General features: G+C 36.6%; 1 protein-coding gene and 1 pseudogene across 1 annotated transcript in view; one reads left to right on the top strand and one right to left on the bottom strand.

Moving 5' to 3' along the window:
• TRPM6 (transient receptor potential cation channel subfamily M member 6) overlaps positions 1-26170 on the bottom strand; it is a 122204-nt gene that overhangs the window by 46176 nt on the left and 49858 nt on the right. The window contains 10 exon segments of the mRNA XM_032477857.1: positions 15-266; positions 1644-1772; positions 4664-4810; positions 12949-13101; positions 16965-17193; positions 18247-18527; positions 20029-20166; positions 22497-22637; positions 24529-24582; positions 25690-25824. Coding sequence (XP_032333748.1) covers positions 15-266; positions 1644-1772; positions 4664-4810; positions 12949-13101; positions 16965-17193; positions 18247-18527; positions 20029-20166; positions 22497-22637; positions 24529-24582; positions 25690-25824 — 1659 coding nt within the window.
• Positions 8198-10759, top strand: LOC102518820 (annotated as a pseudogene).

A 26170-nucleotide genomic window follows, 5' to 3' on the forward strand; every position in this document is an offset into this window, starting at 1 on the left:
CAGACTGGACTCACCATTTTTGCAATCATGGTCACATAGGGACCTGCATGTTGATTCACAGCGAAGAAGTCCAGGAGCCGTGAGAACCAGAATATGATGTCAATGCAGTATATTAGTCTTCCCGCTGTGTAGAAAGGAGGGTCACCCCACCGAAGGCCAAAACCCACTGAAAACAGGCAAATAGCCAGAGTTTCTATTAGGTTCCAGTACTCACTAATCCATACCTTCACCTTTTGGGTAAACTTCCCAGGTTCTGAAATTAAGACCTAAATGATGAAAGAAAGAGGGATATTTAAAGAATGGGGTATAATCCACAAATCTCATCAATAGGATCTTTAATACATCAATTGTTTATTTAAAAGTAATCTGAATCCAGCCAAACCTCAGATCACAATGGGATTTTGAAGACTTAAATTATCTTTGGGAAATGAATTTTTTAAACAGTTCTATAAATGTATTTTAATGGCATTGTTAGTGCTGGTCAGCTATTTAAAAACCCAACTAGAAATGTAAAAGAAAAAAGTTTTTCTAGCTTTCATTAATCCTAAACTAACACTGGGAAGCACTAAGACATTTTAAAACTCAATACTGCAATGGAATATAGCTACAATTTCACTTCATGAGGTGTACAGACTCATGCAAAGAAGACTGGTTTGAAACCAAAGAACCATAATCTGGTCCTACTACTGCTATTGAGTGAGTTGTTAACAAATTACTCAGAATGTGATATTCGAACTCACTGTTATAAGAAATGACCCTTGCAACAGAATATCAGACAAATTGAAATGTGAAACAGTAAACCTATTTTCCTTGAAGCATAAAAACCGGTAGAATTTGGGTAACGTTTTTCTGCTGAATTGTTTTCTACAATCTATAAACTCCACAATAGTAACTAGCAGGCAATATAAGTGTAATTACTAAGAATACATTTACATAGTGTATAATGTTGGTCATATTAGCTCTAGGACAAATCAATGTACCTAAATGAATAGAGTTAGAGACATATATACAGTGATACCTAAAACAGTGTAAGTCATAACTGTATGACTGTAGTTACAACTGCAAAGGAATATTCTTTTTTTTTTTTAATGACTCATTGCAAACTAAAAATGAAAAGTTTTCTTTGTTTTGATTCTTGGACTACTTGCCCCAGAGCAATTTTTCGCTTCAATGTTCAAAAATGTTTAGTAGGAACTTTCAAAAGCTATAAGTAAATTATTTACATATTGCACAACTTTGGCCATTTATGAGCCACTCCGTGAAATGAAACTGATAATACGCAAGTAATGTTAGGCTATTTAAAAAAAATCAATCTTACAAAAAAAAAATCCTCTTCTGGGAAATCAAATAGTTGGAGGGTCTAATAACAACAAATACCATCACTCTAGGACTGAGAAACACACTAAGACGTCCTTGAAAATAACTGCTTTCAAAGAGCAACAACCAGCAGAAAGTATCTGGCAACAATAAAAGATTGAGATCAGAGATTTTATTCCCCCGAATACCCTTCCCATACACATAGCATGCAAATCAGGATCATTACCTGTCTCACCCCCATCCTTGACCACTCTGTATTCATCAGCAAAGCCCAGAACACCTCCAGCAAAGGCATGTAGAAGACAAAGGTAGAAGGGATAACTCACCTCCCTGACTTTCTCAATGGCATTGGTGAAGATGTAAATGATCACGAGCCACTCTTGCACGCTGGGCTGGGGCTGCATCTCCACCAACACAGTGTAGGTGAACAGCATGAGGAACGCCAAATACGCCATCTGTGAGGGGGACACATGTTCCCTGGACGTGAATGAGAGTCACAGTGGAGGATGCCAAGCAGACCCAGAAACACACACGTGAATTTAAACATGAGTAACATGAAAATATAACTGGCCCACCTCTGATTATTGATGACCTAGTATCAAGGAAAGTACAAGAATCCACAGTTTTCTAATCTAGGATTTTGTGGAAGGAATGAAGATCACTCTTCTCAAATGCATGCAGAGGGGCACTGTCTCATCTTGTTGGTTCCTGACCAGAATTTTCAGAACCCTGCACATTCTGCTGTGGACCCTGTCAGACTAACAGCAAGCCAGGAGGGACTCACACACCTTCCCCTCTGCTGAAACACAGAAAACGTGTGCCCCAAGTATGCCAGAAGAGAGGTAGGCGACTATTCTCAAATATAATAAATTGTGATGTTTACTAATGCTAGGAGTTTTATTTTATGTTGATTAAAATATTCTGGTCAGTGGAAAAGTATTGTCCAACTGTGAGTCTTTATAATTAAAGACTGTTGATGTTTTTATCTATAGCACTTAAGCACTCAGACTGACCCACGATAGACATTCAAGAAATGTTTGTTTAATTACTGTGTATAATTAAACCTAGATTTCCAGTCTCTTCCAAGAATTAAGACACGGGAAACACATACACATAGATGCGCAGTGACTAATAGCTCTGTGACCTTATCTAACATTCCTACCTTCTTATGATTGGTTCCTAGAGGCAGAATAACTGGGCACACACATTTAAAATTGTGACACATTACTAAACTGCCCACCAGAAAGGCTTCACCAGTTTCCACAATCACCAACAATGCATGAGATGGTGCAGTCCTTTAAATAGCTTCAGAGACAACGCACAATGCTAGCTGAACAACACGTATTAAAACCCCAGATCGATACAGAGAAAAGTGCCTCTGTGTGTGTGTGTGTGTGTGTGTGTGTGTGTGTGTGTATTCTCTTACAAGAATTAGATTATTTTAACCCGGATCCCTATTTCTCGTATCTTTTTGAGCTCTACTTAAGTTTGATAAGTCTTCTTCTAAGTTTAGTTCTACACAGAGAATGGCTGAAACCACTTCTGACTAACGCATATGATCCTACATACAATACATGGTATTTCAGGCAGTCGTGATGGGTATCAGTATTGCCTATGAGTAAGGAGCTTCGTAGAGAAGCATGTTAAGAAAGTTAAAGTAAATTCTATTAATTCTATACTTCTCTAGGTCTATGTCTCAAAGTGTGAACACATTTAATGACCCCCTTAGGGACATAATTTAAATTTATTTGTACTATGAAGCAACCATTTTAAAAACTTGTTGTCATTGGTTTCATGGTGGCCAGGCACTAAAACACTGTAGATACTGGAATAAGGTATTACTTCTGACTCAAAAAGTTTCTTTCCAATTCTGAAAAAGATATCCAAAAATGTTTACATTTTTGCTTTTTCCTCATAGCATTTATAACAAGACACTGCTTCCATAAAGCACAGGCACCACAAGCTGGCAGCGCAGCAGCCAAGTCTGAAACGCCCGTGCTCTCTGCTAACACCGCCCACTGTGGTGGGCAGGCAGGCTGGCCAGTTTGTTCAACCTCTCAGCTATTTTTGCTGCTGTTGTTCTACTTGCTTAGCTTTGCTCCTGTCTCTGAGAGTTCATAAGCTGGACATTGCCAAGGAAAGAAATTCTTGAATACTCTTTACCCAACGATGTGACCATGGTTAAAATTTTCTTGGAGCTAGTATCAGGGTCTCTAGGATTTTCTGTTGCACATTCTCAAAAATGATGAAACCTCAACATTGGAAGGAAAATTTTGTCTTTGAAAACAGATAAAAATTATTCAGAGCTACGTGCTTATTCAGTAAGTATATGAAGTAAGTGTGTGATTAGGCAAGTAGATATTTTGAAATATAACACATTTGGACAAATATCCTTTTATAGTCACACTTCAAATGTTTTAGAAATACACAACCTTGGCCACGAGCAATTTAACTATAGATAAGCATTAGAAGAATAAACACTGATTGATACGTTATAAACTGACTATACTTCAATTTAAAAAAAAGAGTAGATAAACGACCCTACTGTACAGCATAGGGAACTATACTCAATATCTTGTAATAAGCCATAATGAAAAGAGAATATGAAAAACAATATAACTGAATCATTTTGCCATACACCAGAAACTAACAGAACATTGTAAATCAACTATACTTCCATTTAAAAAAATGTTTTGTAGTTTTCATTAAAAAAAGAAAAATAAACACTAATAAATAAATGTGAAAGGTACTCAGTACATTTAAAGTACAGTTACTGCTTTCTCTGTATCTCTACCACTCATAATAGATTTAGTATTTGTTCATAGAATTCAACTTTTAAAATTTTTATTGCCCTCTAAATATTTATAAGCATATGCTACTGAAGACAAAAAACAAACACCTGCATTTTTTTTGGTCTATATTACACATTATTCCTACAAAGGAAAAATCGATTCAACTACTGATTTTTTTTTTACCCAAGATGGGAAAAGAATCCACCCCCATCACTTACTTCTACAACCACTATTGTTAATTTTATTGTTCCACAAATTCTCAGTACCAGCTGTGCTAACTGGAAATACTCAAAAAAAAAAAAAAAAAAAAAGAGGAAGAAGAAAATGTTTATACTTTAACTCCCAAAGTAGGAGAGATCTGCCCTAACCTTTTCTTACCTCCCTCCAAACTTCTTTCTTACGTCCTCTGTCAGTCTTCCCATTAAAAAAAAAAAAGGTTTACGGCATTTTCACTTTTTTTCCACAAATTGGTAAATCAAGCATATCATTATCAAAGTTATCATCAGCAATTAACCCTCCCAAAGAATAAATATAATTTTTGAAATGAAACCAACCGTATAAAACCAGAACTTGACAATTGGAGTATTGTAGAACTCATAGACTTTTCTGGACCATGGAAGCCTTTGGGGCTCTCTCTTTAAACTGAACTGCTGATGTTCATCTGGTTTCTCATCAGGGCCCCTTTCCAAGTCACAGTCATTCTGTAAAATGAACAAATACTCATTTATTGTCAGAGGTTTAACTAAAATACCGACAGTTGCAAATATCTAAAATACAATATATTTCATAAATATAGAAATATAATAAAGACTTTAGAAATTAATTGGACACCCACCTGCCAAATTGTAATCTTAATCTTGAAAGAAAACTACATGTGTTGTATAAATCTTTGACTGGGTAAGGAGCACAGAGCACTTTGGTAAAGCAAGCTGAGTCTCCCACAATCAGACCTACTCAAACTAAGAGTAGTTCCAAGGATTTAAAAGTGGTCTCTCTTCCTGTTCTTTTTAATCTCCTTTATCAGTAATTTTGGAACCTAAGGATATTCATAAAATCCTTGTGGAGTCAATAATAGATGATGTAATTATTTCCAACATACAGGAGGACAAAATGGACACTAACAGTGATAACACCTTTTCCAAGTCATAGGAAAGTCAAGCACAGTGTGAGTCTGAGGATTCTGGCTTTGAGAGCTTCTCTACTCATTTATAACAGAGATTCTTTAAAGTTCATGGACTCTCTGAGCTTCTGGAGTTCCCTGAACCTCCTGAAGTTATATGCAAGTGTTTTTCTTACACATGTATTTTTTTCTAGGGAAAACATCTTTAATCAGTTTCTCAAAAGTTATGTGTCAGCCTAAAGGGGTTAACCCTTGTAGGTGGTGAGCAATAAGAATTTGTGTGGCAGGGAAGCGGTTGCATGAGTGTGACTACACAGGTGTCCACACAGAAGAGCTTATAAAAAGAGGGGAAAAAAGAAAGGAAAAGAAAGGGAAAAAGCACGTGCAGCCTGGTTGCTTTTGAGAAGAGGAAACTCAGGGATACTGAAAGCAAAGCATAAGAGATGTCCTCCCACTTCATACATTTCTGTCTGGTTTTAGTCTTTTAATAGGAAATGCATTATTTTTGTAATGTTTAAAAGTCATATTAAATGGAAAGAAAGGAATGTTCCCTGGTGCCTCTCAAACTAGTACATTTCTCCAGCCTATCCACAGAAGTTCTCTCATTAGCACCAGACCTGCACAGTTACCAAGAATTTCCAAGTCAAGGAATGAGTCAAGTTTTGCTTGAACTGTCCATGTAATTGAAGGAAAATGTAATTTTTGAGGCCTCAGGCATCCAGGTGAGTTATCTCAGTGCCTGAATGAGAGTTCTGTCATTCATGTCACTTTGGACAGGGAAATTGGGTTTGTGACTTGGAGGTATAGGAACTGACCCAGTTACTAACAGGTTTGAGCCAGCTTAGAGTTAAAATGGCTTGGAACCGATTATAAGAGTCATCATACACTGTGATTTTAGAGACATCAGTACCACTTCAGAAAGACCCTAGAAAGCAATTTAAGTAATGATCTTGTTATTAAATAACTTCTCATTATTTTTTCTAAGAATGTTTCATTAGGACTTAATTATTCTTGACAGTTTCATATGGATTATACAGCACTAACTGAGCCTAACAATGTGGAACCATAAACTCATATTCAGGACTGTTATTTTTCCTTACGAGATGGTAAACACAAAAATATTTCACCTAGCTAACTTTTATTTTACTCAAATCTCTCTTGCGCTCTTTTTTAAACATTTTTTTATTCAGTTATAATCATTTTACAATGTTGTGTCAAATTCCAGTGAAGAGCACAATTTTTCAGTTATACATGAACATATATACATTCATTGTCACATTTGTTTCGCTGTGAGCTACCGTAAGATCTTGTGTATATTTCCCTGTGCTGTACAGGATAATCTTGCGCTCTTTCTTCCTCCCTCCTTCCTCCCTCCCTCTCCCCCTTCTCTCTCCTTCTGTCTCTAATAAGAATCTGATACCAGCAAGCACACAGAATAAAATTATAACCACAACAATCAACTCTAATACAATCCATGCCTTTTTCCATTGTATTACATCTTTCCTATTTAATGATGTTCTGATAAAATAGATTTTTGTTCAACTTTTTAAAGTATTTTTTCACTGTGATTTATCAACATGTCTAAAACTAAGCTCATCTTTCACCTTCCAAATCTTCTCCTTTTCCAGTTACCCTATGTCCCCTCAATATGGCTTTGTTTTAACCATCAACCTCTCAGTCATATTTGCTATCACCCTCTCATCCATGCCCCATGTTCAAATCCTCTTTGACTCTTTGCTTAAAATCTTTCTTTTCTTCTCCATGCCCTTTGCTACTAACCCAGGCTAAAGCCTTATTACTTCTCACCTGGCTGGTTACACTAGCATAAGCTCTTTCTGTTTCCAGCCTATCTTCTTGCTACATCATCCTATACACTGAAGACAGAACAATTTCCCTAATGATCAGATCACCTTGCTATGGGTATGTTCACTGGCTCCCCGTAGGATAAAAATCATATACCTTCATAGGATATACAAGTCTCCATGATCTAGCCTCAGTCTACCCTTCCAGCCACACCTGCAAATACCCACTCTCTGTCCCATATCCGCTACAACCCAGACTCTAGCCATACCACACAACTTACAATGCTTGATATGCCCCTTGCATTTCCAATCTCTGGGCCCCTACTTACAGTCTTTCTTCCCAATGAAATGCTATTTCCTCCCTTCATATCCTCAAGTCAAAGCTCAAACACCACCTCAGTCATGAAGCTGTCACCAAACCCTAATCCTCACTGACTGATCCCAAGTGAGAAAAGTCTTCATCTTCGACTAGCTAACCCATTCTGCCATCTTGCTATAATTTATTGCTAAGAAAGCTCCTGTCCTCAAAAGTCATGCTTTCACAGGGTTAGCCTAAGATTCAAACTTCTCATGGCAAATTTATTTGCCTGCAGAAACTTCAGTAAGGAATTTTATAAAACTTTATTAAACAGATGCAGTATTTGATTCCATACAGCTCAGCTCAAGAATCATGGCCTTCTATGTCCTTGTTGCCATGGGCCTTTTCCTGGGTCATTCCTGGAGCAGGAGCCAGACTGGGGCTGACACTGGGGCTCCTGCATGGCCACCTCAGTGGCTGTGTGACCTCCTCACTGGCAGGACGAGGCGACTACACTGGGCCACTATGACTGGCCTGTGAGGTCTGCCAATCCTTAGTGAAACAGAGCTTACCATTACAAAAACTGCATCTGGTTTCATGAAGTATTTATCATCCACAACATCCCATCTTAAGCTTCTCAGAGTCCCCAATTCAGGACATCATTTCAGCAGTTCTCCTCTCTAACTAACCTTCCTTTATGTAAATTGAAACTTTCTCCAATTAAACATGGTTACCAGCCCTGCAGGAATTTTTGGCCAGTGAGATTAGCTACAAGACTCTTAAAACTTGGATATCTCATACTATTGATGATCAAAGATATACTTGTGTGTCTGCTATTAGGGGTGACTACACAGTCAAAAAGAATTTTGATCAGTGGAAAGATATGATACCTGACCTTAGTGCCTATAAATAGATTGTGTCTGACATTGAATATATCTGTTTACAGAAAATTAGAAAAGCCCTTCCAATTCAGAGGACCTGGAAAAATTGGCACCCAACTTTGACAAGATTGTTGAAAGCCTCAGCTTTCACCACAGGTGCACCTGGAGAAACAGCATTTAGAGTGACAGATCATGGAACTGAAAGTGACAAGCATTACAGAAAGGTGGCAAAGAGAAAATCGACCAACTTCAAGAAACGCTTCTGGATAAAGTACCAGAGAATCTTGGAATGTTTGAAAAACGAACAAAGAATTGAGAAACGTAGTATTGCAGGAAGATGACAAAGACATCCACCAGAGGAAGCGTAAGAAATCTCTGATTGGCACACACTCTGAAGTTCTTGATGTTCTGTCTGGTTATGATGCTGATTGTAATACACAAGATCATGTGCCAAGGTAACACTGTGGTTAGAGATTACAGTGCTGGAAAAATAACTAGTGTGTTGGAAATGATTGCTCAAGCACAAATATTCCCGAGAAGATCTGGGGAGGTGATGACATGTTTTCCAGTGAAGATGACTCTGAGTGAAGGTTCTCACCTTGTGGCCTTGTTTAAGGATAGTTCCTGGGAGTTTGATCCTATCAGAGAGAAAGACCTTGCTGCAGTAAGACATGAAATAGAACTCTGAATGAGGGAAAATGTGAAAGAAGGCTGTACTGTTAGCTCTGAGACCATGTTCTTAAGTGTAAAGGCCCTGAACTACGGAGGACGGTGCTTGTAGACCTACCAGGTGTGACTAATACTGTGACATCAGCACAGCTCCTGACAGACACGAAGCAAACGATTTTCAGTATCAGCAAAGCTTCTATGCAGAATCCTACTACCATCATGTGTGTATTCAAGATGGATCTGTGGCTGCTGAACTGCAACATTGTGACAGACTTGGTCCTCAAGCAGATCGTCATGGAAGGAGTGTGGTATTTGTTTTGACCCAAGTAGACCTGGCAGAGAAAAATGTGGCTAGTCCAAGCAGGATTCAGCAGATAACTGAAGGAAAACTCTTCCCAGAGAAAGTTCTAGGTTATTTTGCTATTGTAACAAGACAAGAAAACAGCTCTAAAAGCACTGGAGCTATAAGAGAACATGAAGGAGAATTTGGGGGGTAATTTAAGACTCCTAAATACAATTGTGCTAAAGACACACCAAGTGCCTACAAGAAATTGAAGCCTCGCTGTATTGGACTACTTTTAGAAAATGGTATGAAAATCGATTGAACAACAACAGGCTGATGGTTTCAAAGCAACACATTTTAACCTTGAAACTGAGAGGAAGAATAACTATCCTTGCCTGAGAGAACTTGACCAGAACAAACTATTTGAAAAAACTAAAAATGAAACCCTTGGTGAAGTTATCAGTCAGAGCCAGGTTATACCCAAACAGGGGGAGGACGTCCTTCAGCCCTCTTTGTGGGAATTAGTAGTAACTCATGTGAGTGAAACAGACGGCTGCACAGACCATGAATGCAGGGACTTTTAACACTATTGTGGATGTCAAACTTAAACAATGGATGGATAAACAGCTTCCTAATAAAGCAGAGGCTGCGTGGGAGACCCTACAAGGAGAATTTTCCCACTTCATGACAGAACCAAAAGGAAAACAGCATGATGACATAGCTGATAAACTGAAAGAGGCTGTTAGGGAGGAAGCGTTAAATGTCCACAAGTGGAACGATTTTGCGGAGGACAGCCGGAGCGTTATTCAACACAGTGCTCTAGAAGACCAGTCCATGTCGGATAAACAACACTGGGATGCAGCCATTTATGTTACAGAAGAGGCTCTTCAGGCTCGTCTCAAGGATACTGAAAATGCAGCTGAAAACATGTTAGGTCCAGAATGGAAAAGAGATGGTTATACTGGAAGAATCAGTGTGTTCCCAAGGACAGTGTGTTCACAGTGAAACCAAGAAAGAACTAGGGAAGATGTTGAAATGTAACGAGGAGCACCCTGGTTATCTTGCAAGTGATGAGATAACTATGGTCCAAAAGAAACTTGAATCCCAAGCAGTAGAATAGAAGTAGATCCAGGCTTGATTAGGGATATTTGGCACCAAGTTTATAGAAGACATTTCTTAAAAAACAGCTCTAAATCACCGTAACCTTTGCTGAAGAGGCTTTTATTACTAACAATGGCGTTTTGTAGATTCTGAGTAGGAAGGTAATGATGTTGCCCTGTTTTGGCGAATATAATGCGTGCTTGTTGTCGCCTGAATACTTTAAGACTGCAACTCCCAAACACTGAAGTCAGGCAATTAGAGAAAAATGTTAAAGAGGTATTGGAAGTTTTGCTGAGGATAAGGAAGAAAGTTAAATTGCTTACTGCTAAATGAGTTTAATTGCCTGAAGACTTCAAGAAAGTTAGAGAAATTCAAGAAGAACTTGATGCATTTATTGAAGCTCTTCATCAGGAGAAATAAATTGTAATAAAATTCTACTCATAATATAATCACCTCTGCATACATCTGAAGAAAGAAAACACCAAAGTCTTTTGTTCTCCCTTTTTTCTTCTGCTCTTCCACCTTCTAAACATAAAGTCATAAAAAAATTTTTTTAAATAAAAAAAATTATAATTAAAAAAAAGAATAATGGTCTTTCTTCCCTTGTTACCAGCAGTGCTTTCGTCATATTTATTATTACACTATTACCATGGTGACAAAGCACAAAGACACTCTAAAAGAGCATCTATGTTTCACTCACCTTCGGTTTTCCCCCAAAATGCACAATGCAAATTGTGCTCCTCAGCTAATCAAGCACGTTATGCTTAATTAGCATTATGAAATTTTATATGTCCCACCAAACCCTGCCTCCATGTCTTCCCTCTGATTAACAAAGTTCTAAACACAAAGCAGATAATCCAAAACTGTTGCTTTAGTTAAATTCAAAGATGAAAGAACATTGTTACTGTGACTATAATCCATTCATAACAGAACAGATGTGAAACACTTTTCCAATAAATGCTCTAAACTGAACAATAGCGAGGCATCGTGGATATTCTGTCTGATTATGGGCTCCATGGTGGCAGAGACCACATCTGCCTTAGTTAATGAAGTGCCCCCAGGATTTGTCTGACACATGGAAGGTGGCTATTAAACATTCACTGAATTATTCATTGACATGGTCATGTCCAAACCAGCCGGGTGAGTGATTGCTATAAATAGAACCACTGTAATTGCATCCAAAATTTAACTTTTCAGGGAACGGTGAGAACTTATTATCTTTTTTTTTTTTTTTAATGTTAATTGCCATTCAAGGAAGGAGTTCTTTCCCTAAGAGTCTCCCCTTTAGGAAGAACTGCTTAGTGGAATGCTCCAGCTATCTACAATGCCTTTAGTATCTGTGAAAGCTAATCTTTTTATGAAACCTCAAGAACCAAAAGTGAAGTTACATCCACTTCCAAAGTACTATTTGCTACAAAGCGCCAACATATTAACATATTTGTTTGTAGACAGATAGATGATAAACAGCTTTCTTCATTGTTCACTTCAACAAGCTAAGTAAACAATGCAAACATCTAATTAAGTATAAAGCCAAACAGAATGTCTCACATATAAAGATTGCCTTCTACTTCTAAGAGGGTTAGGCCAGCACTACATTTCTTCTCTTTCCTTAAAAATAAAATTGAAATGGTCTAAACTTAGTAACTAAATCATCTAGCCAGTACAATCACAATTATCACAACTTGAGAAGCCCACCTTTGCAAAGGAATAACTTCTCACACACTCCATAGAAGTTAGAATGTACCTGCCATCTTGGACTCTGAGAATCCCAGATAGAACTATCAGGCTTAGAAAAGTAAGGAGGGGGTGGGGTGCGGGGGAAGAGAAGAGAAACACATGTATACGCATGATAACCAAAATATTTAACAACTGATCTGCTTAACTGATCTGGCATTAACCAATCAGAATGGATGCTCAACCAATCACAACAGAAGCCAGCCATACAAACTAATTATAATTCTTTTTCATTTACCATTTATCAAATATGCTTTTAAATATTATCACTAATACCTCATAAGTGCAAAAGCACATCAGACAAGATGCTAGCTATAGATGCCTCACTGAAGTATTAAGTAACAGGAAAGATGTTTACTACACCTCACAGTAAACGACAACTTTATAAAAGCAATGATCCAAGCTGAAACATCATTTCAAAAAATATATGCACAGGCAGCATATTGGAGGCTCTCCAGTGAAAACAGGGTGCAAGAGAAGTAGCTCAAGTGACCCAGGGAAGAGTATACATCTGGGAACTCAAGTAAAACTAGTCATGCTGATTAGAAACAGCAAATGAAAAAAACGGTGGCATGAAACAGTGAAGATCAACGCAAATTCTAAACCAGCATCTTTTTAAATAAATATTTTTAAGAGATATGAGGCATCCCTTATTATACCTTTAGAGAAATTGTAAGTCCATTCATTCCACTAGTCACAAAAGACAATGAAAAGTTAAACAGCTTTCAAGACATAATAAAGTCTTTGATTTTGGCCCTGAGGTAGACATAGGGTATTTTGCTTAATCACATATGGGGATTACTTAGAACTATCATACATGCTATAACTTGACCATAGTATAACATGATTAAGATTGTTAAATAATTTGTTAAATAAATAAACTTTGTGTATGTGTATATTTGTGTGCAGTCAATGCCATGAAAACTTAGTTCACTATGATAGTGCACTAACCGTCGAAGCACTTTCCTTGGTGGTACTGGGGTTCTGCTCATCATTATACCACGTGAACTGGAAGTCCTGGGACTGGGGAACATGCGACATCTCTGCTTTGCTTTTAAATCCCAATGTCAAAATAGCGGGTGGTAAAAAAATACTTATGATGATCTTTAAAAGGAAAGAAAACAAAGTAAGTACTAGGGGTTATACAAGGCACAATTATGATTCAAATGAAGTTGACTTTGGATATATACAAAGCGTCAGATCCATCCCCAGTTCGGCTGATATCCTAATCCTATACATCCTTTTTGACTCAACAATTCAAATTCTAAAAGGGTCTCCCTCAGAAATACTCATCAATCCAAGCATATGTAGATAAGGATGTTCACTGCATGGTTATGTAATAGCAAAACATTAGTGTCAACTTAAATGCCCATCTATAGTGGGATAGCTGATGTGGGACAACCTAACAGTGGAATACAGGCAGCCCTTCATATCCACAGATTTCACAGCCACAGATTCAACCAACTGCGGACTCAAAATATTCCAGAAAAAATTCAAGACAATTCCAAAATGCAGAACTTGAATTTGCTGCACACTGGCAATTATTTACATAGCATTTACATGGTATTAGGCATTATAAATAATCTAGATGTGTAAGTTATATGCAACTACTACACCATTTTATATAAGGGACTTGAGCATTCATGAATTTTGGTATCCTTGGGGGTCCTGGAACCAAGCCCCCACAGATTTCGAGACAACTGTACTATGCAACCTTTAAAAAGACAAAAGCAATTTTGAATATAATAAAAGTTTTATATATATATAAAGCTTTATATATATATGTATATATATACATACATATACACATATATGTATGTAATGTATGTGTGTATGTGTGTGTGTGTGTGTGTACATATATATTTAGTGGAGATCCTGGGGATTGAACCCAGTACTTTGTGCATGCTAAGCACACACTCTACCACTAAGCTATACCCTCCCCCTGTTAAGTTTCCTTTAATGAAAAAGAATATGAAAACAAATATATGCATATATATATATGACTGGGACATTACGCTGTATACCAGAGACTGACATGCTGTAATTGACTATAATTCAATTTATAAAAAGGAAGTTATATTGTTAAGTTTAAAAAGAGTAAGTTATAAGATACACATTACTATATATAAAATAGATAAACAACAAGGACCTACCGTATAGCATAGGGAACTATATTCAGTTTCTTGTAATAAATTATAATAGAAAAGAATCTGAAATATATATGTATATATATATAGGTGTGTACGTATAATTGAATCGCTTTGCCGTACACCTAAAACTAACATTGTAGATCAACCACATTTCAACACAAAGGGAAAAAATAAATAAAAATAAAAAGAGAAAGCTATAGAATAACATGCATAGTGTAATCCTTCCTTATAAATGTTTTTTAATTTAAAAACATATATGCATTTGAAAGTTTAAAAATACGTATACCACACTGTTATTATTTATATCTGAGGCAGGGCAGTGAGAAGTATTCTTTTGCAATGACCATTTTGCTTAATAATTCTTTAAAGCCACTAAGTAGTTATTATCACATAAAACACATTAAAATTTATTCATATTATAAAATCAAGATTATAAAAACATACCAAGTCACCATCTATTAGATCCCTCCCCCATCTTACACATATATTTCCTCTGCCAGTAAAACCCAACGAAGGTATAAATCTAGACAGCCATAATTTTTTCATTCTATAGCTATCACTCATGAACTTATTTATAGTCTATTCAAAATCATTTTTATGTTCAACTTGCACAGCCTTTCAGGGTAAAGAGTTTAGAAGATTTACTAAATGTTGTGAAAATCAACTTGTTGAATATTATTCTCTCTTTCAAGGTAAATTAGGCCTGTTATTCTGGGATTCAGTGAATGAAAATAAGATTAACCCTGGCTATATACCATCCATGACTGAAGAAACTAAAGTCATATCCTTGTCAACTTTCTTTTTTTTTATGCTGAAATGACTTTCTGTTGTTTTGTTTCAAAGCTTGACCTCCTGTGAGGGTTCTCTGGACTTTTCCCCATTCTGATAGGGACTGGCTTCTTATGTTTGTTTTCTTTTCAGATGTAGAACCCAAAATACATGCAGTCTTCTAGGTCTGCAAACGTCATGGTTACAGGCACAATGATATTACACTGATTAATTCCTAACCCACTTCCTGAAAAGGCTCCACATTCTGTTGCCCTTGACCCTTGCAGAACAATTCGCTTGTGAAACAGTTTTCAGTGATGTCAATATCCTATTTCCAAGGAATAGGTTGGAGTCTATTCCCTAAAAGCACTCAAATCAGTTTTCCCTTCCACATAAAACTCTACAAGGTCTTCCTCCAGTCTTCATCCACTTGGCATTAGTCTAACCGGGACATCTTACAATTATTTGCAAAAGTGTTCCCCAAACTCACAAGCCAAGCAGCGATGAATTAGTACCTAGGCATGGAGAGCAATATGGTTTACTGCATCTCAGAGGTTTTATGTAGCTAATTCAACCTTCTTTGTCAACTCACTACGTTTTGGGGCAAAACATTTAGTCTTGCTTTCACTTAAGTCTCTTTGTTGATATAAGGTCTATGGGGAGCAAAAAGTTACTAAGTTCTCAGTAATAAGGATTTCTATTCAACTAAAGTATGTACAGGACATAGCCATTGGGAAAATTAATTCTCAAAATTCCAACTGTCTATATCCCATTTCACTCTTTGAACATTTCTAAAGAGTTACTGCCAGAGCTTATGTGTCTAGAGGTGGACCCATTCACAACTCTCCTTCAGTGTTTCCAAAGCTGAAATGGAAACAAATCAAAGGAGAACTTCTAGAAACAATTGTTGTTTCTCTGATATTTTGTTCAAGAGGAATCTATGAGAAATAATTTCTGGTTGACATTTCTCTTATTTCTGCAATCTCAGTGGTGGAATTAAAATGTACAAGCTCTTTTATGTATTTTATATCTTATATGTTTTATTTCATTGTATTTTCTATGTATGCCCACCCAAAATATATATTTTTAGAACAGTTATTCTATTTGGGACATGTCAGACTTTTAAGAACTCCAAAGAATAAAATTAAAATATAAAATATAGTCTTATGTAGATCTTAATGCTCATGTCTTATCCTTTTATTCAGTTTCATAAGCATATAGATTTCTTTTTTTTAAACAGTAATTTGTTTGTTTGCTTGTTTGTTTATTTATTTAGTGGTTTTTTTGAGGGGGAGAGGGTAATTAGGTTTATTTTATCTTTATTTTTAGAGGAGGTACTGGGGATTGAACCCAGGACCTCAGGCACGTTAAAGCATGCACTCTACTACTGAGCTATACCCTCTCCCCCAGCACATGTAGTTCTTAAGCCTGACTGTAACTTGAAGCTTTAGGCTTAGGTTTAATGTCAAAAGTTAAATGTCTTTAATAATTAACTAAATTATTCTTGATAATTCAAGATGAGAAAAGAGGCTAAACCATAATGGAATAGAAAAATATGGAGACAATGGTGTGAATGAATGTTTTGAGGGCAGCTTTATAAAACAGCCATTTATTCCCTGAAACATCACATTGGATGAGCAGAACAACGGAAATGGCTAATTTTACTTAGTTTATTATCTGTTAGTATTCTTAAGCTGAGGAAAATTTCACTAAAAAGTCTCATTCACTTCTGCTATAATTACCTGAGGCAATGGGCTTTACCAATAATGAAATCTTGCATGTATTTGTACACGATTTTAACTTCTCCTAACCACCTTCTTATGAGCATGCCTTTGTGATGGACAGAGATGGTATAATTACGCCCGTATTTTAAAAGAAACTGTGGTAGTGGGAGAGGTTCCACTGGGAAGATCCCAGCTCACCCATGAGAATCAAAGGGATTAACTGGTTTTCCTGAAGGTATTCTTCAGGAACAATGGAAAAATGAACTCAAGAGCATAGGCCTTCAGACTATACTAACATTAAACTCTATCAAACAAGTAGATATACCTTTAACCAAGAGTTTTTCCTCATTTTCAGGCGCCCCATCCACATGTCCGTCAGTAGCATTTGGGTACAAGTATGTGAAACAAAGGGCCTCAATCCTCCAGAAACAGCCAGTTTCAAACAGGTAGAATTGCTCCAGTTCTTGAGTTCATAGGTCAGCAGTTTCATGGCCATTCTTTCATTCTGTTTGAATGCCTTCTCCAACATGTCCAGGGCAAGCTGGCCAAACTGTCTGCAATGACACAGGGGTGAGTGGCAAAAACAAAATGCAGGTGTGAGCTCCAGAAACGTTCAAAGAGACTAGATATGAGACTCAGAAAAGACCAGTGCAGAAGAGGGAACAGTAACAATCTCGGTTTGCAGAAGCTGTTTTAAAGGGAGTGCTGCTCAGGAAACGGACTGTTCTGGAACAGAATGAGAGGGTTCCCACTGTGGCATAGAGATTTGGCTTACACCAGGAGTGCCTGAGCTATTCATGGAGAGAAGCCACCCCACACTGCAAAACAAGCTACGTATGGCTTGTTTGGCGGCTCCTTGATAAGACCTAATAAAGAATTTTTTTTTAATATAGACTATTTAAAACCAAACTAGCAATTATGGAAAAACTGTGGAAACTTCCCTGGCCTTTTTTCTTTTTTTTTTTTTTAAAGATTTTACAAAATACACAGATGACTTAAGTAGGAAGCTGGGCCTGGAGACACCCCCAGGTGATTTTCTCGGAGGTTGTTTTCTCTAAAAAGTAGACACTGTCATTCTCTGGAATCTTTTTCAATCAAAATTATAAATTAGTTTCTATTAATTCTAGCTTCTCTTCTTTCCCTACTACTATAATGCTTTAGTAAATTAAAAAATCAAAACTTTTCTATCTTCCACCATCACTCTCTGGTCCTTTAATACATAATATATATATTTGTTTTCCTGCCTGAGAGGTACATAAAGTAAACAACAAGTTTTAATATTAAAGAGTTTGAGAGTTGAGAGGGACTTTCAGAATCATTCACTGAACATTTTATAGTTAAAAAACTGAAGTCCTGAAATCTAGTCAAGCGACTAGACAACTAGCAAACAGCTGAACTAAGGCTAAAACCCAAGCCTCCCGACTTGAGGGCCACCTCTCTTCCCTTTATTCCTTAAAATACCTCAAGACTTTTATTTATCAGACAGTCCATGAAATGCACAGCTACAAGTCCACTCGTCTGCCAAGTTCTAGGCCGAGGGAGATCAACCTGTCTGACCATTCTAAGAACTGTCGCTGTTCAGTATGAAGTGAAGAGAGAAGTCCTACTTTGAGTAGTATTTCAGCTCTTCCGAGGTGTCGTCCACCATGTTGCTCTCCTTGGCTTCGTGGGCCATTGCTCGGTAGAGGATACAAGCAATCACTGCCTTGACCGTGGCCTCCTCTCCGTGCTGCCAGAAGAACATGGCCATCTTCTGCCTTTTCATTAGCACAGCCCAAACCAGCAGGTCATTGTATGGATACATAAAGCCCGTAGACTCAGGGTCATCTGATACATTTTGTTCTTCTCTTGACTTCTTCCTTGATTTATGAAGGGCTATGGGGTTTTCCTATTCGAAAATGAAACAGGAATGGGTTTCCAAATACACAGATGCATGATGTTTTACCTGATGAAACACATCAGGTATCTTAGAGACATTTTTAAAACACTGAAAAGAGATGGAAATAATAATAGAACTTTATAAACCAGAAACCAAAATTTGGGCCTTTTAAGGCAATCTATGTCTTGGCACTTCTACTGGCCCCAAGGTCCCTCGGGTGAGACACCTCACACTCACTTAGCACAACTTAAAAAAAACACTACACCTTTGGAACAGAACCACTAACTATATGACAAGTTTTAATTTCTCAAGGAAATGGGCTGAGATAACATATTTGATAAATAAGAACTATAAAAAAAAAATACCAACTCTAACCTCACCTTACAAATAGATTCATTACCTTCCTCTTAGAAAAATGCCACTAGTGTTGCCAACATTAATCCGGATAGATTGGTTTTAATTTTGCTTTCCCTTACTCTGGCTATATTCTTCTAGTGAAGGTAACAGGTAATAAATGAAACACTCTTCTTTAGCTGGTAAACCCACACTTTACAGCTCATCTCAGAAACCACTCTCTAGCCCCACACAGTCTTCTATATCACTCTGTAGGTATTCTATTTCAGTGCTCATTATATTACTTTGGGGAGAGTGGGACCATTTCTCAGTCATCATTGTGTCTTCTCCAACCCAGCTGCATCTCAAATTCAACCAAGCAGCCAAAATAATGCCTGGCAAATAATAAGATTCAATAATTACTCTTTTTAATTAAAGGGGATCATAACACAAGTTTAACAAGCTTCCTCTGTTTCTATAAATAAAGGGAATTTTGTTTCTTCATTGATTGTGATCAAGGGTAATTTTAATGGAATATCTTTTCATTCTAAGAGCAATGCAAAGCAAACCTCTTTCAGCCAACATAGGAACCATTTATACGGAAACTCCTGAGCAGAAGCACTCACCCCCAGAGGAGAGCGGGATTGAGGTAGTACAGGGAGAGGGGGGCATAATGTTGCTCTCACACACGTACACACTCAAATACATTGTCATTGTCATACTGTAATAGTAGCTAAAATTAATTTCCAGAAAGCTTCAAAGGGGAAAAAATAAGATGTGAGAAGCAGTCTGAGAGAGAAGCAAAGGAGAAGGAAGCAGTCATCTCCAGTGAGCCTTGGGGAAAAGGAGATGACAATGCAGTGCTGGGCTAGTGATTCTATTTCTTGGTACCATCCCAAGGACAGACTTCCTGAGTCATCATCTGGACGTGGCAGAGGTAGGAATAAGGAAGGCAGCCTGAGGTTTCGGCCCCCGCAACCCTCAGGTGCCTGTCCTGGGCATTTGCTCATCGTTGTTAAAGAAGAGCGGTATTATGCTTTCGACTTACGCCATCTGTTTATGGTGCTTATAAATGGTCCCTCTATGTGTGTCTCCCATTCTCCAACTTTAAATAAAGTAAAGATCACAGTCTGCAAGAACAATTCTATTTTCAAATCTAAAAATAAGTAAGTAGTACCTTGACTTTGTAAGGCTGGGCAGTTCTAATGAACTGAGAATGCAGTGTGTTTTCTGCAGATTCATTTCTGTTTCCTGAGCGGCGTCTCTGGTGAAGAGGGGGCGGCTGGGAAAGGGCTTGAGCCAAAGTGCTCACTCGCTAGCATATGTTATTTTATTTTTTAAATAAAACAAAAAGGTTAAAAGATGATTACAGTGGTAACAATTAACATTTTATTTTTAGACAACAATAAAACCAAATGTAACACTATGTCCCCCCAAATATCCAATGGTTCTGTCTCTCACCCATAATTAGTAATTAATTACTCATCCAACAAGAGCTTCCCATGCTCTCCTTATTAAGCGCACTGTTATTTCCAAACATCTTAGAGAACATGCTCTTTTGTTCCCTATTACGTATCTGCATTCCTTCTCCATGTGGAAATTCCATTAGAATCAATGGATGTTATATATCTGGGACAAGTTCAGAATAGGCAATAAAGATCCACAGTTCTGATAAGAAATAGTTCCCATTCACAAACAGCTCCAAGGTGAAGCTTAAGTTAGAAAGTTATGGAATTTCTTCAAGTGTTATACAATGTCACTACTGGAATTCAGTGGTGAGGCCCAACAGCAACATAATTAATTGCTTGTCAGCATGAAGCTTTCATCAATGAAAAACAAAAACAAAAGAAAGCATTCTTAAGGGAATTACAAAAAAAAATTCATGATACACTGCATTACTTAATTTTTTTAGTTTGTGTTTTATAGGTATAAATTAGACAGAAGTGATGAGGCAATGAGGCCCAAACTTTTTAAAGATAATACTCAAATTATTATCATTATTATTGTGATATAGAATTAATAGTGTCACTAGTAATAATCATAATGACTATTATCATTAACAGGAAAAGGGGGTTTCTCATATTCCAGGTATCACTTTATTTAATCATTTTGATAAATTTATGAAAGAGGGATTTTATTATTGTCCCATTATTATCCCCATTTTATAGATGAAGAAACTGACATGCAGAGAGATTAAGTTTCTCACTCAAGACTACACAGCTACTAATGAGCAAAACTTAGATTTAGTCCCAGATCTTTCTGACTCCTAACCATGTATCTGCTATGATCTAACTTACTAGGAAACACAATAAACTCCATATTCATTCACTAGAAAATAATCAGAGAAGTGAGTAATTTCCTACCCATTTCTAGAAAGGACATTACGGGAACCATCCTAGCAGGCACCCCCCTGGGTCACATGAAGGCTACAGTCAGTCCTATGCCTGCCACTTGTAAGTCCACAGTAAGGTATATTTTGTTTAAACGAAGGAGCTGATTCCTCAAGTGTATCCCTATGCCTTTGAAATTCAAAAAAAGAACATTTTTCTCTATGAGATTTGGGTTTCTTTTTGTTTTTTCATATCCTAAAGCAAAGCTGGACTTTCACTTTGCCTCATTCTTGATAAATAAAGGTCAAAAGTAGTTTGATATTCTAGACTGCCCCAAAGTATCTTTCCACTGTCATCCTTCACAACCTTCCGGCACCTCCCCAGTGACAAAGGTCTCCTTATCACTACAAAACCACACCCTGTTGTCCACAGCACTGTGCCTTTCATGCTCCTGCTCTTCTCTCAGCCAAAAATGCCCAAACTACCTTTCCTAACACTTCCATTGTCCTCTAATAAGAAGTAGGTCTTCAAATAAAACCAAAACAAATAAATAAAAAAGAAAATAGAAATAAAAACAAAGAAGACCAAAAAAGAAAAAAAAACTAAAAGAAAAAAAATTTTTAAACAAAAAACAAACAAAAAAAAAGCAACAAAAAATAATTTAAAAAAATGCAAAAACAAAGAACAAGGCTCTTCAGTTTACTGATGTATGATGGCAATTTTAAGTAACAAGTAATGTTTTCTCTGTTAATTGACTAACCAGCAACTCTAATTTTACATAACTAGACTTTCAAAACTATAACAGAAAACAGAATATGTACAACATGTATTTTTACATGGTACATTCTGCATGCATCTTCCAGTGCAATACCTGTGCACTTGTCCCATGTTTGCCATCTCGAGGCTCTGTACCTGCTATGAGTTTATAGATCTGATTCTATCAAGACTTTCACTTCTGCATTTTCAAAAGAAAAAGAAACATATGGAAAGGACCAGTCATCTCTCCCTCTAATCTTCCTCACCACAAACTTCTATGTCAGTATAGCACATATTATATCCTGTTTTGTATTATGTCTAGTTATCCATAAATCTGTTTCCTCTAAGAGTTTCTAAATTCCTGATCTTTATGTCTATCCCAGGCCAGCATGCCAGCGCTAAGCACAGTAATTTACATGTAGCAGCTATTCAAAAAATGTCAATAAATAGCACGTCCATTTTGGAAGTGCTTTCCATCCAAATTTCCCAAGCCATTTTTCTGAAAGTGTTAACTTCTAGTAATCTTTCATTTTACTAGGATACTTTTCAATTACGCTACCTTGTTTTTGTTGTAGAGGTTGTTGTAGAGGGTTCTGAAATTTTTTCTAGTGTAGCTGCTACGATACGCTCCACCAATGAGGTATTCTATTACCAGTCCAATGTCAATCAGCGTTATTCTGTAGACTGAGAGAAGGGTATGCTGAAACAAAAATATATAACACATTGTAACTTTCAGTTCTCCTTCTCTATTTCTTTTGTCATGTCACTAGAACATAACCAAATCAACTGCAAAGAGGGAAACTAACACTCTTCAACCATCTCTACAAAGTAATCAATTAATATGGCCAGCTACTGAAATACCCTACTTCTTCAAATGGGAAAAAATACTTAGATTTGATATGTTCTTTGTTTCATACACATGAAACGTCTGCTTATTGTGCTCATTCACTCTCTTTTTCTCTCTCTGTCATGCATACACACACTTTAGAATACAATACATTTAAAAAGAGTGTACAAGATTGTTTTTAACTGGAAACAATATAACTAGTACAAGAAAAGTATAAATACTGGAGGCTAAACTGGAGGATCCAAAATTAACATTAAGTTAAATCTTCAGCCTCTCTCTTCATTGAAATGGCTGTTTAACACTTTGCACTGTGTTGACTACATCATACACAAAACAAGAACATGGAAGGAAGTAGAACAAACAGAAACAAGGAATGTGAAATGGCAGAACTAAATGAGATATCAAAACATGAGGCTGTGCCAAGACAAATACGGTTGGTAGGAGGCCCGAGCAGCAGATTGCCAAGCACATAAGTCTTAGTGTAAATGAAAATTATTTTGACCCCTTAAAAGCCACCTTACTGCCTCCTCATAACTGTTATCTCTTAACTGTCATTCATAGTACATTTTTAAAGGCACAGAGTGCTGAGCAAGGTCTTCGAAATAAACAGATTGTGAATAATATTCACAAAGTTTTGAACAAGAAATAAGATTACATATATAAGTAAATGTAAATAATTTAATTTCTCATTTTCACATTAATAATTTGCTTTTTTAAAGGAACACAAATAATGTTCTTATTTGATGCTAGTTAATTAATGACTTCATTCCTTTTCCTTCAGGTTACTGTGATAGAATTAGAGTTTAAGGAAATAATCTAAGGAAAGTCATTTTGCCCTGGCATAAACCAACACACAACAAATTTACATCAGCATGGATACTTTTGCTTACAACTAATTTGCCAACTAAATGTCTTCCTCCTCAGTCCTTCCACTCTGGCTCTTCCACCAAGTCAATACACTCAGAAAGCCCCCACTCTCTCCATCAAGATACTAGACTTCAGAAAAATGAGGGGAAAACTTTTTAAATGTACTGTGGATGGATTTCAATCATGATGACAAAAAAAGACACTCCCAGTTTCCTGCAGATGTAAATAAAAGTGCTTGGTAATTAAAAGAGAAAGAATTAAGGCACAAAGTCTGTTAAAGTTGGCAAGTTTTGGTAACTAATAGGGGATCAGATTATTTTAAGTCTGACTTAACTTTCAGTGAGAATACCATGAGAAAAATATAAGCAAAGGTCTAGAGCATTGGGATCAATCCTGGCTCCCTAGAACAATTCTTGGACTCACAACGGAAGAGAGAGCCCCCAAAGTATCACTAAAAGCCAAAACAATCACAAAAACAATGGAAATCACATATTAGTCCTTCAATAAAGACAACAGAACCAGGAAGTTTCTCAATTTTCAGCAGGTGTTATTATCATCATTGGCAATACTGTTGTATCATGTTGAACTGAAATTCTGCTTGGAAGTTTCTACGTCTCCAATTCATGTTTTATAACAGAAAATAATGATTAGCCAATGCAACTTACTTGGTGGGTCAAATCTTTAAAAACACAAAGTAAATTATGGGAAAAATGTGAGTGTAGCTTGGTGAGGAAACTCTTCAGGTTCACAGGTAAAGAGGATAGGTACTTCGCTATAAAATCCAAATCTACATTCCACAAAGCAAAACCTGGCAACATTCCACCACAAAGTTAAGACAATAAAAGAAGAAGTTTGCACACCTTCATAATTAGATTACCTGTTTTACATCTCGGACAAGATGATGCAAGAGCATATTAGTTGGTCCTTGTTTCTGTAATAAAGAACAAGAGGAAGGATTTTAGTCCCTTTTTAATTACAACATGCTAGGGAGAAAAAAAAAACTAATACTGAAAATTTTCTTCAACATCTTTAGTAATGAAGTCTAAGCCAAATTAATTCTAAGGAAGGCGTTTCTCAAGAGAAAATTTAATTAGATTGAAATATTTTCAATGCAAGATGTATAACATCTAGGTAGTAAGGCCTTAATTAACTTTATGTGACAAGAAGCAGATACAAATTTTAACTAATCTATGACTATCTTTCTCATATAAACCACACAATTATTGGGGGGGTGGGTATAGCTCATTGTAGAGCACATGTTTAGCATATATGAGATCCTGGGTTCAATCCCTAGTACTTGCATTAAAATCAATCACACAATTACATTCCATCAACAAGTACTTATTGAACATTTGCTGTGTTCATTCAAGCTTCTGAGGAACTCAACGAAGAATACAAGTATTTTCTTCATAGTTTTTACATTCTAATAGAAGGAGTGGGACTTAGATTAAAAAATTACCAACAATATGCTTAAAAAGAGTGGCAAATAATCTGTATCGTAGGGGCTGATGACTGTGAACTGGAATAATCAAAACGACAGGATTTGAGCAGGATTCTGAAGAAAGAGTAAGATCCAAAGGCAAAGAAGGACATCTTAAGAAGAGTTCATGACTTGAGCAACTGGTGTTTTTACAATGAGCAAGTCAGTCTAGTTTCAACAAAGGGTATGCACAGGGAAGTTGAAGGAACACAATTTTAACAGTGACCTTAGGTTGAAATGCTTCTAATTACTCAATGAAAGCAATTTGTTCTTATTCACATCTTTGGTTTTAATTATGGTTTTACTACCCTATTCCCTTAAATTGGTTTATACTTCTATTCTCAGTAATTAATTAAAATGGGAAACGTAAAAATGACCATAGGATAAAACAGATTTGGTAAGGATGTTTTTCGTTTGATTGAAAAGTCTATCGCTCTATAAGCTATCTTTACATAGGAATATCAAGGAGGCTTAAACATTCAAGACACAGCTTAAGGTAAATCTTAAGCTAATTAATAAATAAATCTTATGGAGGTGATGAAATGTTCCAGTACTCACTGTATTATAGAGCTCTTCCAGTCTGGGGATGGTAAGGAAGCGATGGAGGTTCACTCCATATTCTATCAAGAGCTTTACAAAATCCACTCGATCCATCATTAAAGCATCTAACATTGCTTGTTCCAGGGAGCCAGGCTTCAGAGGGTGGAAATAAATAAGAGATAAAGAGACAATTAAGAAAGTAGAAATAACTAAAGAACTACATGTATTTGAACTCAAAAGTATAACAGAAAAAATAATCATAAAATACAATCTTACTAAGAAATGTTCAGGACCTGAGTGAAGAAATAATAAAAAATGTACTTGAAGGCATAAAAGACATCTTGAATAAATTTGTTCTTGAATCAGAAGATTGACTATGGGAAAGATCTCAACACTTCCCAAATTAATGTTCAGGTTTAATACAATTCTAATGAAAACCCAAGGTTTCTTAATTTTCTTTCTTTGTTTTTTCTTTGTAACCTTGCATGTTTCTATTTAA

Source organism: Camelus ferus, chromosome 4 (genome assembly GCF_009834535.1).
Source record: "Camelus ferus isolate YT-003-E chromosome 4, BCGSAC_Cfer_1.0, whole genome shotgun sequence".
Lineage (NCBI taxonomy): Eukaryota > Metazoa > Chordata > Mammalia > Artiodactyla > Camelidae > Camelus > Camelus ferus.